Genomic DNA, 15,000 nt, shown 5'->3' on the forward strand with positions numbered 1-15,000 from the left:
CACCCACGGAGTGGGCCAGAGCCAAAACATAATATTAATTAAAATTATGAATCCTTCAAGGGTTATATAAGTAACAAAAGAGGCGAAGGGCAATAATTGAATTTCACCCTTCGCCAATATTCACCCTTCGCACACACACACGGCTTAATTATTCTTATCTTTTATTTTTTTGGCTCTATAACTTGCATAATTTATTTAGGCGAAGGGGCGAAGGGTGAAATTCTATTTTCATATTCTATTTTATATACCTCATAAAGTAACAAAATTATAATATTATCCCAAAAATTGAATTTCACCCTTCGCCCCTTCGCCTAACGTCTATATATCCTCTTTTTACCCTTCTTTTACCCTTGTATCCAGCTAAAACATGGCAAAGGGTCCCCTTCGCTTCTCCCTTCGCCACCCCTTCGCCTCCCTTCGCCACCCTTCGCCACCCTTCGCCACCCTTTGCCAAACTATCCCCACTCTATTATAATGTTATATATTATATATTATCTATTATTTTTCTCCTTTTTATTAAAACCCCTTTATCATTACGCTTCCAGCAACCATTATTATACTAAATTATATTCTTTTTTTTATTATTATCTATCTTTCTTTATTATAAATGTCTTGTGACAATAGATATCAAAATTTATATCAGTATGTCGGCACTACTAATAACACAACTCTCACGCCTATTTTTAATAAAATAAATTCAAATATCAATGTCTTGTATAGCAATGTAGATATCCTTAATCATCAGACATCCGAACTATTTCAGAAGACTAATGATCTAGAAATTATCACCATTGAAACAAGTAATAACTTGATAGAAACTAATGATTTACTACTTATTACTAGTAATAATTTAATTGAAACAAGCAATATATTATTTAACACATCAAATTTTGTTCTAGATCTGCAATCTCTTATCAAATATAATGCTGATACCAATGAAACCATTATAACAAACAACAATAAAAATATATTATATGTCAAATATCAGACTAACCCTAATAAATATATCATTAAATTCACACTTGAAAACGGCTCGTTTATTACAATTCAACAGATTAAACAACAATTAGATGATTTAAACAACAATGCTGCCGCGCAAGAAACCAAACACAAAAACATAAAAAATATATGGAGTCATTGCTTGAATAAAAAGCGCAATATGTTAATTTCTTATTTTTTTATTTATCAAATTCAAGCATAAATTTTAAATTTGACAATACTTTCTTATGTTTGTCGCTATTCACATGTGCCTTAAATTCATCCTTTGATGGTGTTTTATCAAATTGATGATCACACACGGGGCATTTATTATTGCTTTTGATATCTCCAACTTTTAATTTAATTGCTTTATCATATCTTTCTTTGTTTGTCATTTTCTTTTGTTTAGGTCCAACACTCGCTTTATCCTTGTATTGCTGATTTGCATTGATAAGTTTCTTAGGTTTGACTGGTTTTTCATATTGTTTATTTGGCAACTTGCCGTCATAAGTTTTTAGATCTTGCATTATACCTTTGACTTTATCATATTCCTTCGATCCTTTCTTGACAACACACCAAGTGCCAGAATGACCTTTATTGAACTCTTTCAGCGCTTGAATCCATGTGTTGCCTTTTCTAGTACTCATTTATAATAAAGAAAGATAGATAATAATAAAAAAAAGAATATAATTTAGTATAATAATGGTTGCTGGAAGCGTAATGATAAAGGGGTTTTAATAAAAAGGAGAAAAATAATAGATAATATATAATATATAACATTATAATAGAGTGGGGATAGTTTGGCAAAGGGTGGCGAAGGGTGGCGAAGGGTGGCGAAGGGAGGCGAAGGGGTGGCGAAGGGAGAAGCGAAGGGGACCCTTTGCCATGTTTTAGCTGGATACAAGGGTAAAAGAAGGGTAAAAAGAGGATATATAGACGTTAGGCGAAGGGGCGAAGGGTGAAATTCAATTTTTTGGGGATAACTGATGCTGCCGCAACTTGTTGCAGTTCACAGTGACAGTCCGATTGTTGACTCGGAGGCCTGCGGAGCCCCCCGCCCGGCGGCGCGGCGCATGACGGCATGAGCCAAAAAAATAAAAGATAAGAATAATTAAGCCGTGTGTGTGTGCGAAGGGTGAATATTGGCGAAGGGTGAAATTCAATTATTGCCCTTCGCCTCTTTTGTTACTTATATAACCCTTGAAGGATTCATAATTTTAATTAATATTATGTTTTGGCTCTGGCCCACTCCGTGGGTGCGCTCGTTTGTTTTTGTTATTTTGTGTAATAATTGGCACGAATGCGCAGCTATTATTTCAATTGAATAAAATATGATAGGGATTTGGTAAGGAAAACAAAGAGCAATGAACAGATTTTTTGATTGAATATAAAAATCATTGAAATTATAAATTGATTTATAAAAACAGATAAAAATAATGATTTATTCGCAAAACAGATAAAAATTATGATTTATTCGCAAAAAGTTGTCTCCTCACGTTTCATTACAATTAAGTGCATGCGCTTCCGATGCTGCCCCCCGGCTGTAGCTCATGAGTGGGATGAAAGTTGTTGGCGTGCTCAGTGCACCGGGATCATCCTAAACACCTGGCACATTTCCCCGGCCATCGTTTCGGTCAGTCAGTGATTCACAATTGGCATCAGCTTCTTCAATTCGCCGGCTCTTACCAGCAATCTAGAGAAATCGCGCCGCCACAAGAAGTGGTCGTCAAATAAGAGTCTGAACACAAACATCATCAAACCTGAAATCGGCTATCAGTTAGCCAGTAATTTACCGGCACAATTGGCACACAAACATCATTGAAACCTGAAATCGGCTATCAATTAGCCAGTAATTTATCTGGCGATACCGGGACTGTATCCGAGGGACAGTCCGATCAGTGTCTTTGCCTCGACCGTCCGATTGGCCTTGCCAGTTGAGTGCTGAAACTTGAACAACTTGAATCTCAAGTGGGAGTTTACAGATGATGAAAGTTTTAACGGTGGTTCATGCGGCCATTACCATGATTGAATAATCGTTTGACATGACCCATAGGACCGTTCGAGTGACCGGCGGTGTCACAGGGGGCACTGCCAGTGAACTTCGGAACTCGGAATATGATAATCATGTGCCGATCGTCAATATGCTACTGAGTACGGTCACCTCACTGTGTCAGTATGAGTAAGGCGGCCCTCCTCGGCGGAGAGCGGCAATGACCCTCCATGCGGCAGCAGTGCGGTCACTGCTCAGTAAGTTGCAGCCGGGGCCCGCCCCGGGCCGGGCCCGGGCCGGGGCCCCGGCGGGGGCCAATCGCGGCCCGGCCGCCGGCACTGCCCGCAGCCCGGCCCGGCTGAGGAAGTTGAAACTGAGACGGTCCGCCGGGCGCCCGCCGGGCCGGCCCGCAGGTCTCACCGTGCCAGACCGTACGGTCAACCTTCAAGTCGTACTAACCGTTGAACGGTTGAACCCGGCGTCACGGTGCCGTGGCCGCCGGGACTCCTGAGGCGGCCGCGTGATCGGAAGTTTCAAGTTTGATCGAATCGCACGCGCCGCGGCACCCAGTGGCACGGTCAGTCGTACCGGCCCGGGCCGTACCGTGATGACTCACAGTGATGTCCAGGCCCGGGCTTCCCGGCAGGGCCGCACTAGTACGGTCGGACCCTACAAAGTTTTCTCAGCCCCTCAACTGAGTCGTGGGAAACGTGGTACTGAGAAGACTCCCGATGAGGGCGTGAAGAGATTTCTTCTAAATCGAGGGACTCCCGGATGAGGTGGAGGCTGGCCCCCGCGGAGATCTGAGGGGCCCGTGAATGTTGGGGCCGTGACTGTATAAATCAGATTATCCAGCTTCGATTTGTTGAGCGGAGGGATCAAGCTGAGCCGCTTCCGAGTTCCGTGCCGCTTGCTTGGGAAGGGGAAGAGGATCATGATCAGCGAGTCGTTGAAGCCTGGCCGCTCCGATGCCGCTGATCGGATCGGACCGGGCGGCAAGGGCTGCCGCTGAGTGCAGTGCCGCGGCTAAGAGCCTGACTCAGTCACCGTCACTGTCAGGGCACCGCCTCCCGGGCCGGCCGACGGGGCCCCGGGAGTCCACTCCCGGCGGCCTCTCCGGTGGCAGGCTCCGGGCCCTCCCCGCCGGCCCGGGCTGGCCGACCGGCAACATGACAGAAAAAAAACCCCACGAACTCAGATGTAAATATGCGTGAAACGTTGCATTTTCACGCCTGCTACAGGGGTAGGTTCTCTGCCGTTCCCAGCATGGTCCTGTCGCCATACTCCTGGAAGCCTGCTTTTAAACCTGCTCGGACCGGCTAGCATGTGGGGGTGGTATCTTTAGGGGGAAGGCGGGGGGGTACAAGACATGGAAGTTGGCGGTAAGGTTCCGTGATTCCGTCCTTGTGCTCTTGCTAAAGTGAAATCAAGAACCCTCACCCGATAAAAGACCAACACACTCAAGATGAGGTGGGTGGTTTTGAGGTGTAAGCTCAAAGCCCCTCGTTACCACCCCACAGTGAAAACTTCGGACGTATTTTCAAAGTACAGGTAGCAGGGGTAGGGTCTATGGAACATTTCCGGCGTGGTACCTACTCTCGACCCTACTTAGGTAGGCTATGTGGTGGGGGAACGTGCAAACACGGGGGTTGAGGTTGAAGATGGAGTGGGTAGGGTCACGTCCGGGGGTGGGGTTATTCCGCATCTCTTTTTGCAGTGAGAGAACCCTACCCCGTGAAAGCCGGGAAAAGCTGAGAATGGTGTTGGGTGGGGTAGGAGTGAGGGGCTAGCAGTCTACTTCCTCGTCACCTGCAAGATCTCCTCAACCTACATCACATGCCGAGGGTCAGGAAGAATACACACACAAACAAGGAGAAGAAGATCAATCGAGTGAGGTTTGACAGCTTCATGCGCCTATGGGAAACCATGTTTCGACTGCAGATCGTCAGGATTATTGAGGTGGACGAAAAAAACGAAGCTATCGTCATGGAGGCGAGGCAGCCCGAGTTCCACAATCGTTTGCTGGAAGCAGCCAAGGAAGACAAAGCCTGGTGGGGAATGAACCGCAAACAGCTCGATAAGATCAAAAGCTTCTCGAAGATCATGTACAAGTTCTTGGGCTCGTTATGCCTCCGGCCTGTTCCAAGAACAAGGCCCAACAGTGCGCAATCATTGGAGGACAAGCAGGACTTCTTGTGGTCGAGGCGTTGGAGGTTTCATGTCCAACGCAAGGAGCTTGAAGAGCATGACGATCTTCATGGCTTTCTTGCCCAGAAATGTCCTGATCACGTGCAGAGTCCGCTTCTTACTCCGAATGTCAAGAGTGCTGCCGTGGGCACGGACGGGAGCAGCAACCTCCATCAAGTCATGTCCGAGTCAGACGCTGTCTCTACACTACGGGACAGCGATGAGAGTGACACAGATGGAGGCATCTGCGCAGAGATGGAGGATCAATTCCATGACGCCGGCATGTTCCATGATGCCGGCATGTTCCCTGATGCCGGCATGTTCCATGACAATGCCGGCATGTTCCTTGCCACGGAACTTGAAGCGGCCTCACTCCCAGACTCGGAGCTCACCTTGAACGATGACGACGATATCTTCAACTTCAATGTATTGTGTATGTCTCCGGGGTCGTGACGGTAGTCCTTCAATTCGGCACTGATCGGACTCCCGGAGTCCGGTCCGGCCGGGCCGCGGAAGTCCCGGACTGGTACCCCGGCGTGGCCGCTGCACTCAGCGCGGCGGCGGGCAGACACCGTCACGCCGCGGCCGCGTCTGACTGCACTGCTGCAGACGCCGCCGACACGGCGCGGGCCGCGCGTCGGACCGTCGGACTGCACCGTCACTGGCACTCCAGGCTCCGGGCCCGGCGGAGGCCGCCGGTGACTCTACGGTGCGGCCGTCACCGAGTCGAAGGCGCGGCCCGCCCCGCCGCCCGGCCCGGGCCCGTTGCCGCGGCCGCGGCCGGGCGCGTGATAGTAGCCCGGGGCGCCCGGCGCAGCGGCGGGCCGGGCGGCGGGCCGGGCCCGGCGTCACAGGCTGAGCCTGAGTCACGGAGTCGGCACGTCGTCACAAGTACTCAGGCTGTCACAGTGTGACTCGCTCTCAACCTGGCCTAGGCTCCCGCCGGCGGCGCCGGAGTCCGTCCGCCGCGCCCGGGTTCACTGATTACTGAGCCGCGGCGGGCTCACCGTCACGGTGCCTAGTAGACTATGATTAAGTCCAGTCAGTCATGAAAAGTAAAACGCAATACTAGGCTAGGCTTTGTTTTTAACTTACTGCCAACCGTCAGTTCACAGAGTCACTGAGTCAAGTACCGTCGACTTCAGTAGGCCTGCCAAACGGCCCGTGACAGTCACAGGTACCACAACTTTCAAACATTCATCATCCCGCCCCCGGCCTCCCAAGTTTGAGGAGCGATCAGTGACCCGCTGCGTCAACGTCAGACGTATGCTCGACGTATGCGCCGTCGCCTTACCCAGTGTTATCGCTACACTGGTACACATCTTATGCCCCAGCATGGGCTATGCCATACGTTGCCGCTCCATTATTTCAAATGCGGCAGCGGCATCCGATGATCGAAAGCTACGCAGCCATGGAGCCAGGCCCGGAGAGCATGATGAGGTTCGAAGTTCGTCGATTCAAGTTCATGTGCATGTCCAAGCTCAACACATTGGAAGAGAGGACGATTGCATCATCCGTGTCCTCGCTAGCCGCCAAGTTGCGGGGGTGGAGAACTCGGGAGGTGAGCAGTGAGAATGGAAGAGCACGATGGACAGTTGAGAAAGGAGATCCAGGCTTGCCGGTGAGTGGTCAAAGCTTGCCCCAGTCACTGAGTCGCACCCTACAAAGTTTTCTCAGCCCCTCAACTGAGTCGTGGGAAACGTGGTGGAAGATGAGGGCGTGAAGAGATTTCTTCTACATCGAGGGATGAGGTGGAGGCTGGGAGATCTGAGGGGTGACTGTTAGGGACTGTATAAATCAGATTCTCCAGCTTCGGAATTTCCTGCGATTTTTCGAGGTTCAGTGGAGCAGTGAAGAGAGTTGGAGAGGAGGAAGAGGAGGAGAAGGTAGAGGAGAAGGCGGAGGAGGAGGAGATCCTGTTGTACGATCTTGCTGTTCACTTGGTCGAACTCACGGGACGGTGTTTGAGCGGAGGAATCAAGCTGAGCCTTCCGTGCTCTGACCTGCTGCTGCTGCCTGTTCTTGGGGACTTGTACTTCGATCACCTGACCTCCTGCAGCTCCTACAGGAAGCGCAAGCCGCAAGCAGCAGGAGAAAAGGCACGCCGAAGCTCCAACGACGTGAGCTCTTCTCCTCTGGGTCTGGTCATGCGTGACGGTTGTGTAGTTGTTGTACGATGAAATGTGAGAAGAGGAAGGGGGGGCTCACAACAAGCTCGTTGATGCCTGAGTGACAGTGAGGGGAAAAAGATGTCAGGAGAAGGCACGACGCACGACGCACGACGCACGACGCACGCGCACGATGCACGACGTAGGACGCAGGACGCAGGACGCAGGACGTAAAACGCAGGACGCAGGACGTAAAACGCAGGACGCAGGAGGGAGCGCAGGAGAAAGATTCGCCGGTCTCTCCTGTTTCTTCAACGGTCACAGGCTGCCAGTCACGGCTAAACTGTCGCCAGCAGTCCGGGTCAGTGAGCAGCCCGTGCAAGTCTGACGAACTCAGTTGTGTTCCCAGCCGGGCTAACGCCGGGTACGGACAAGTACAGGTCTGCTGGGGTGCGCTCGGCGTGTGTAGCGGGGAGACGTACAGGACTGAAGGGGCCGTAAGCCACTGCATCACACTGTACATCTCATCGTGACTGAGAGTCAGACACATGATCATTCAAAACGATATATGCCGCCCACTGTATTTCCTTGCTATCCGCCTCTCCCCTTCGCAGACATACTCAAAGAAGCGCATCTCCACCACCATTGTCTCCTACACAAACCATTGTCTCCAAGCAGCTCACTGTCATTACGACAACGACACAGCTCTCCCGGTTCGTCATCATGTCGTTGACATGAAGGTGGGATTTCATGCTGGAGGATTCTTTGTTCAGCATACAATTTCGTATGCTTTCTTGCGTGGTCTTTCGTGCCAATTTACTGAAAAACTGAGAGGCTGAGTCAATGCTTACTTCCGATACTCGACTCACCGTCCTCACTGAATCTTTTTGTCTTCCGATGACAGACCGCTCAAACGAGTCTGCCACTGGCTCAGAAGTTCTAGTGGCCCTGGATGGCGTCATGATCGTGGCCTCGCAGGCAGTGACGCAGGTCTGAACTTGGGTAATGAACAGCATTGAATCCGCCGATGATCAGCCCCGCCGGCTCAGCCGCTGAGCAATCGGAGCCTTCTGCCCGCGGCCCCGCAAGCTCAGCAAGAGCGGGCTGCCAGGCTCAGCCTGGAAAACTTGAGCCATGATTGACTCGCCTGGGTAGATTCCGAGCACCGTTTGGGGCCGTGTAAGCGCCATGACTCGACTCCGGCGATGTGACGGGAGTCAGGCCGTGTGACTTCAAGTGCCGTTCAGTGACGATCGGACGGGCCGGTTTTAACTATGATTTCAATCGATTCGTTCCGTTCTTGATTCGATTCCATCGCCAGTTCAATCCACCACCGAGGCGCCATGGCAGGTGCTGCAGCGTTACCCTTGAGTGATGTCCTCATTGTCGTGCATGACCATCTGAGGTCTTGTCCTTAAGATGATAGCAACTAGCTTGATTGCCTCGGCCCATCACGAGACATGCATCTCACGCTCTCTGCGGGTTACTGCTGATATTCAGAGGGGTCTGGCTTGCTTTTGAATGCTCCTTGCTGCAATGCATGGGATGAAAGTTGTTTGCTTTGTCCTCGTCTTTCCATGCGATTTCTCTTGGATCTTACCTGTATGTGATGAATTTCTGATGTATCCATCATTTATACAGTCTGGTTGGATGCCTATCATGATCCGATGGCGTCAATTCACACAACCCCTTCCTGTTTGAGATTGGTAACAGTTTAGTATTGCTTCCGTGTATTTACATCCTTCAGGTCGATGTCACGGGAAATGGAGACCCAAAGCTGATTGTCGCAGACCAAAACCAGAAGCTAAGGGTGTACAAAGGTCAATTTTTCTTTCAAGCAAGTCTGCATCCAACGAGCATTTGGTGACAGGGATCAACCTCATCTCCGAGCTTGCACTTCTTGATACACCATCAGCTATCTGTCCCTTCTATGCCGAACAGAAGGCTGGAGGAGGTTCTGAACGTATTCCTTCCATTGCAGTGGCGTGTGGACAGGTGAGCGACTGTGGGAAAGTGTTTGGCCATTAATTGACCTATTGGCAGTTTATCTTCATATACAAGAAATTGAGGCCAAATTTCAAGTTTGCTCTACCAGCTCCTCAAGTCAGCGAAGAAGAACTCAACGTCTGGGTGAGAATCAAAGTTTACAAGAGAGAGGCTGTTTGTGATGGACCTTTGAAGGCGAAGCTTCGCAGCAGGTCTATCGAAGCAGATGATGCTTGCCAGAAGGTCAGTCCTGCAAAGAGTTCATGAATGCATGCAAAGTGATGATCGATGGCCAGCTCGTTAGTCTTCAGGAGAACGGCACGAATCTTACGTATCAGTCATCTGATTTGCTCTCGAAAGAGACGCTTGAAGATCGGACACTCTTTATCGAACAGAATCAAAAGGTTCAACCAAGTGTCTCCTGTTGACAGCTGTCCTACTGATGGCGGAATCAGGTGCCAGCGCATTCCACCACGATAACGTGCATGGAAAGCATAAAGAAGAACAGCGATGATGAGACAGCCACGAGCTGCCTGGTGGTTGGAGCAGAGCACAAACAAGTCACTATTCTTGACGCAACAAATTTCTCAATCTTGATGAAGGTAATGAAAAATAACAAGGGTTGGAAATGACGTGCGCTGAAGGTGACGCTTCCGGCTGTCCCAGCATTTATCGGAGTTACAGGGCTGATGGATGTGGAATATCGACTTGCCGTGGCTGGGCGGGGAAATGTCGTGTACATGATCAAGAACGGGCAGCTCATGGCTACGACCATCGAGCTTGAGTCAAGCATTTGTGGTTTGATATGCAGTGGGAAAAGCATCATTGTAGCCGACGCACAAAATGTCATGTATTCCTTCCATTTCAAGGGGAAGAAGAACTACTCCATTCACATGCCAGCTCCGATACAAGCGTTGGAAACTATGCAGGTTGTAGAAGCGCCAATTGTGCAAATAGTGCTTGAGGTGACGGTTGTGGGCTGTTTGTGGACAGGTGGATAGCGTATCGAACAATGTTTTACAACTCGTCGCGCTTCAAAATGGCGAGATAAGGCTGTATCGCGAGAAGACATTAGTTTCGAGTATAACTTCGAACGATGTCGTGACTTGCATGCGATTCGGTAAGTATGCCAGGGAGGATTCAACGTTGCTTCTGGTTTACAAGGTTACGGATTTCGTAATCTTCTTTTCGCTGAAAAGATGAATACCAGAATGGAGGAATGGCTATCAAGATTCTATCAAGGAACAGTAATCTTAACAAGGTGAGACAGACTGGATTCTGCCACCACAAAACTAAGGCATACGCGTAGACAAGTAAGACAGGGGGTCCTCCGCCTGAACAAGACATTCCACTGAATGTCCCGAAGAAAACGAAACTCTACATCGAACAGACCCAGGCAAGAAGTTGTACCCTGGCATCTGAGAACTGAATCAAGGATTGCAGCGAGAAAAGCAGCAAGCGATTGATATGCATAGAATCTTTCAACGAGACCTGTGCAAGGTGAAATCGTGTTTGCATGGAAGACGACCTGACATGTACCTGTAGCTAAGATTGAATGCTGCTAGATCGTATGTGAAGATCCTAACAGATGGCAATGTAAGATCGGGTATGCTACGGTATTGCTGTCTCTAAATGTCGAAGCAGAAAACTTCTTCACATTCCATTACAGCATCCTTGAAGCTTAACGTCGAGGTTGGTATGGTTCTGTTTGTTTTTTGACATGATATCGGGATAAGGTTCAAGGCTTGGGACCATATTACAAATTGATTATGACGATCACCAACACGGGGACAAAAATCAACTCTGGTAACCCATCTTCATGTGGCAGAAATACGGTGCTGAGATCAACATGCAGATTGCAAGGTGATGATACGATATAATCCTGATCTGTACAAGATGCAAAGCTCGTTTCTTGATCTGCCACCATTGATGCCTGGACCGCAATATCGCTTCGAGGAGAAGGTGAGATGCGCCTTTGTGATGCATCAAGAAGGTGAGTAGACGGCAGATCATGTTCACAGAACGAGGAGGAGGATGCGAACCGGTGCACGTCTTTGTGAACCTCCAATCAAGGTATGAAGCGAAGCGATGGCAAGGACAAGATGGTAACATCAGTCCAGCATTGTACCTGTATTATCAGCTCAAGTGGAAATGCCATACTGCGATCCATTCGACGAGTGAGCAGCGGCAGAGGTAGCGGCACCGGCAGCGGCAGGAGGAGAGGTCTTGTACATGTACGTGATGGAGATCGGTGTGAGGAAGCGATAAGGAAGAGAATTTCGATGGATATGCAGATAGGAAAGATATCTTTATTCGATTGGTGTAATATACGCTAGTTTACACAAAGCCAGCCGGGCTTCTTGCTTGTAGAGGTCAATGGGGATGGGAATAGCCATCTCGTCCTGGCTCTCGTCCTCGTCGTCTGAGTGGGGGCAGTAGGAATGCAAAAAGAAAACGTTGGGAGAATCGTCTGACTGATAGAACTCCCTGAGGCATCGGGGTGTCGTGGTGGAGGAGTGCACCTCCTCGAGAAGGCCTTGGACTTCATTTTGCTTCTCTGCCATGTCTGGCTGTATGCTTCGATGCCCGCTGGATAACCTACCCCCTCTTATTAGCCTAGTGGGATGCCATGACTTTTCGCATCACCCACCCCTTGGATAAGATTATTGAACCCCCACCCCTCAATTCTTTTGATGTGATACCGTATACCTCTACTTTAGGAACCCCCCCTCCCCTGTCCAATCACCCCAATGAGCTCATCACCCCCATACGATCACCTCCCACCCTCCTTATTCCAATATGGGGGTGGCTGTCACCAATCTCAGAAAACGACAAACTAGCGACAAAGAAACAAAAATCTCTCAAGGTACCTACTACTACCCCGTCCTTTACGGTGTTTTGTGTCCCATGGTGGTTCTTCTTTTTTTGTCGTAAAAGATAAAAAAAAGAAACTTTCTTTGGTCAAACAAGTTCCACCCTACCCCCAGCAACAATGAACCCCCTGTGAACCATCGAAAGCAATCCCTCACCCACCTCATGCCCACAAGACCCCGACAAAATATCACCCCACCACCTGTAATTACCCCACCCTATGATAAATGGGGATGGAAGAGACAGAGGACCCCCCTTTTTTCCATACCACCCCTACCCCCTGTTCATCAAGGAGTCCTCGCGAGGTTTTTAAAACCGATTGAAAACAACATACGTACACTAGAGTTCTACGACAAAATCATATATACACTCTTTATAACTCATTCGATTACATATGGTAGTATTTTAGCTTGGGAGAATAATACTTGTTATCTTTTAAAATCCCGTGTGGCCCGAAGTTGGCCGCGGCGAGGTCCGATCAACAGTACGTAGTGCCTTTACTCAACCAATCGAGTAGCAACTGAGTTGGCCGGGCCGCCGCCTGCCAGTCCGGGCCGACGGGGCCGCGCCAATCACACGAGTCCGGCGCTGGACTTGAAGCCGCCGGCCGCGGCCGCGGCGGCCGCCGGGTCAGCTCCGCCTCCGGCGAGCGGCAGTAACCGGTCCGCTGCCGCTCCGTATCGAGTGCATCACTTTAGTAACTTGGCGGACTAGTTGGAACCTATTCCTCCTCTAGGATGTCTAGACCTCTCTTCTCACAAGTTGGCGCCTTTAGAGAACATCTGCCGGAAGTAATCGTTGTCTTTCTTCGGGGCTGCGCTCGCAGCATCCTCGGCCTTCTCGGCAGGAGCAGAGGGTGAGGGTTCAGTTGGCTTTGGCACAGGTTGATGCGCAGCCTGTTGAATCCTTCGAGCAGGACGAGCTGGTTCCTGAGGCCTCTTGACCGCGCGAGGGACCTGCAGCTGAGTCAGCCATACTTCACGCCATCCAGCTCTTGTCAACCAGATTCAGCGACGAACGAGGCGCTGATGGCGCAGCGGAACCAGAGTTGGCAGCCTTGCTCGAGGCAGCACGGCCGCGGGAGGGATCAGAGAAGGCCACCCGAAGCTTCTTACCCTGGCAGTCGAGCTGTCAGGATGGGGTGAACCCAGCAGCTCAAGTCCACCTGGAACACAGTCTGATCCATCTGCAGACTCAGCTCGGCACCAGCACGATCCTTGAACTGCACGTGACGGCATCAGAGAGCTCAGCTGGCAGAGCAGACGAGGCACCTCAACGTAGCAAAACCCCCGTAGATTGCCATCGCGATCTCTCATCAGTCTGACCTCGAGGACCTGGAGGAGAGGTCAACGAGGAGGGGGGGTTGGGGGTGGCAGGGGCTTCACCTCTGCGACCGTCGAGAAATGATCTTTGATCGACTCCTTGGAGACGTTCTTGGAGAGCCCGCTGACGTACAGAACCCTCTGGTCCACGTCTCGCTACAGCACGTGAGTGACAACCAAGACATCGGGAGGAGCCAAGGCCACCTGCTCGTTCAAGGAATGAAGCTCTCTCGCCTTTGAGACCTCAACCCTCCTTCCTTTCATCTCTGTTCCATCCTTCTCCTGCACCCACCGTCACTGACCCACCTCCTCTCCTCTTGATCTCAAAGGCCGACCAGGGCAATCTTGGCCGCCTGCTCGGTCTTGAAGTCTACGTAGGCGAATCCCTGCAAGATGGTTACTTTCTGGGAGCGACACGACATTCAGCAATGCTCATTCCTTGGAAGATCCGTGCTTGTCCATCACAATCCTTATGGCTGCGATTTCTTCTTCTAAAGATTTCCCTCCGTCACAACACTGAGCAAACAATTCTTTAATATCCTCGTCCTTAGCATCTTTGTCGGTAGTGTCAGGTCGAATCCAGACAAATATCAAAGCTTACCATGAGGCAAGTTCTGCATGAAGACTGTGTTGAGATTGCTCTCTCCACTGGAGGCCTGCTCTGGTTGTTGGCCTCCTCCATCAACTTTTTGTCGTTTCGCCTTTTCTTCGCTTTCCTTTCCACAAAGATTAAAATCAAAGGGAGGGGGCAACAAAATCATGCGCAACCTGATCCTTGGAATCTTCAGCCTGCTTTCGCTTCTTCGAGGCTGGTGCTTTCTTTTCCACCTTCGAAGAATTTTCCTTCCGTTCAGCCCATTTCTTCATAACCTGCAAAGATTCAGCAAGAAGCGGAATGACCTCAGGTAGACCTCTTCTCGCCGTTTGGCTCTTTCGGGGTCATCGCTTTTCTTCTCACGAGATTTCTTGGCTACTCTTCCCACCTTATCATCTGGCACCAGGCGTTTAAGAATGATCCAGCAATACTCAAAGCACTCAGGCATACCGACAGCTACTTGAGGATTTGTGACAGCGAACGTTGCATATTTCGCCCGCGCTTGACCGTAGGTTTCCAAATCTCCTTCTCTCCTCTCGAATTCCAACCACCTGCTCAAGCACTCGCTTGCATTCAAGACATGCTCAAGTGACGGACCTGTAGCACAACGACGCCAGCTCTGGAGCAGACTGAAGCGTGTTCAAACCTCGCTTGAAGAACGATCTCGCTTGACCGACCCTTCTGCTCGGGCTGTCGGTTGTCTCACGCACAGGGCAACGATTAGACCTGCAGGAGCGCAGGGCATCGACAACGGAGCACCAAAGCGATAAGTCTTGGCAGCCCTTGAGAACAGAATCCCACAACTAAATCTTCCTGTCAAAGAGGAAGATCTCGAGGACATCCGACAGACCTTGATGGCTTCGTCCAGGTCGGAGAACAGGAAAGCTTCTATCTCTGCCCAGTACCCCCGCAAATGTCGCGCTCCACTTTCATCTTTCACCTCCTGCAGATCCCATAGTGAAC

The 15,000-nt window shown here is 50.1% G+C and overlaps 3 protein-coding genes across 3 annotated transcripts in view; 2 read left to right on the forward strand and 1 right to left on the reverse strand.

Annotated features, from left to right (window-relative positions):
• Nucleotides 1-4,804: 4,804 nt before the first annotated feature.
• Nucleotides 4,805-5,608, forward strand: GUITHDRAFT_107271 (hypothetical protein; the record flags this gene model as incomplete). Its single annotated transcript, XM_005833842.1, has 1 exon — nucleotides 4,805-5,608. The coding sequence occupies one exon, from the start codon at nucleotides 4,805-4,807 to the stop codon at nucleotides 5,606-5,608; it is 804 nt and encodes a 267-aa protein (XP_005833899.1).
• Nucleotides 5,609-8,906: 3,298 nt separating this feature from the next.
• GUITHDRAFT_70223 (hypothetical protein) lies at nucleotides 8,907-11,250 on the forward strand (the record flags this gene model as incomplete). The annotated part of the gene is made up of 15 exons (XM_005833843.1): nucleotides 8,907-8,969; nucleotides 9,011-9,083; nucleotides 9,134-9,258; nucleotides 9,307-9,393; nucleotides 9,498-9,663; nucleotides 9,712-9,851; nucleotides 9,894-10,178; nucleotides 10,243-10,413; nucleotides 10,460-10,510; nucleotides 10,559-10,652; nucleotides 10,697-10,749; nucleotides 10,795-10,845; nucleotides 10,891-10,941; nucleotides 10,986-11,055; nucleotides 11,105-11,250. Coding segments are annotated over 15 exons (1,626 nt in total), but the record flags the coding sequence as incomplete, so codon positions are not given.
• A 1,497-nt stretch (nucleotides 11,251-12,747) lies between these two features.
• GUITHDRAFT_162845 (hypothetical protein) overlaps nucleotides 12,748-15,000 on the reverse strand; it is a gene marked incomplete at its 5' end in the record, with an annotated part of 3,753 nt that continues 1,500 nt past the window's right edge. Inside the window, 14 exons of the mRNA XM_005833844.1 lie at nucleotides 12,748-13,076; nucleotides 13,123-13,236; nucleotides 13,286-13,342; nucleotides 13,392-13,454; nucleotides 13,506-13,598; nucleotides 13,647-13,724; nucleotides 13,749-13,828; nucleotides 14,044-14,158; nucleotides 14,211-14,312; nucleotides 14,354-14,433; nucleotides 14,488-14,588; nucleotides 14,635-14,718; nucleotides 14,764-14,840; nucleotides 14,888-14,980. Coding sequence (XP_005833901.1) covers nucleotides 12,876-13,076; nucleotides 13,123-13,236; nucleotides 13,286-13,342; nucleotides 13,392-13,454; nucleotides 13,506-13,598; nucleotides 13,647-13,724; nucleotides 13,749-13,828; nucleotides 14,044-14,158; nucleotides 14,211-14,312; nucleotides 14,354-14,433; nucleotides 14,488-14,588; nucleotides 14,635-14,718; nucleotides 14,764-14,840; nucleotides 14,888-14,980 — 1,338 coding nt within the window. The 3' untranslated portion in view covers nucleotides 12,748-12,875. The remainder of the gene's footprint in view (nucleotides 13,077-13,122; nucleotides 13,237-13,285; nucleotides 13,343-13,391; nucleotides 13,455-13,505; nucleotides 13,599-13,646; nucleotides 13,725-13,748; nucleotides 13,829-14,043; nucleotides 14,159-14,210; nucleotides 14,313-14,353; nucleotides 14,434-14,487; nucleotides 14,589-14,634; nucleotides 14,719-14,763; nucleotides 14,841-14,887; nucleotides 14,981-15,000) is intronic.

Source organism: Guillardia theta, assembly GCF_000315625.1.
Source record: "Guillardia theta CCMP2712 unplaced genomic scaffold GUITHscaffold_28, whole genome shotgun sequence".
NCBI classification, from domain to species: Eukaryota; class Cryptophyceae; order Pyrenomonadales; family Geminigeraceae; genus Guillardia; species Guillardia theta.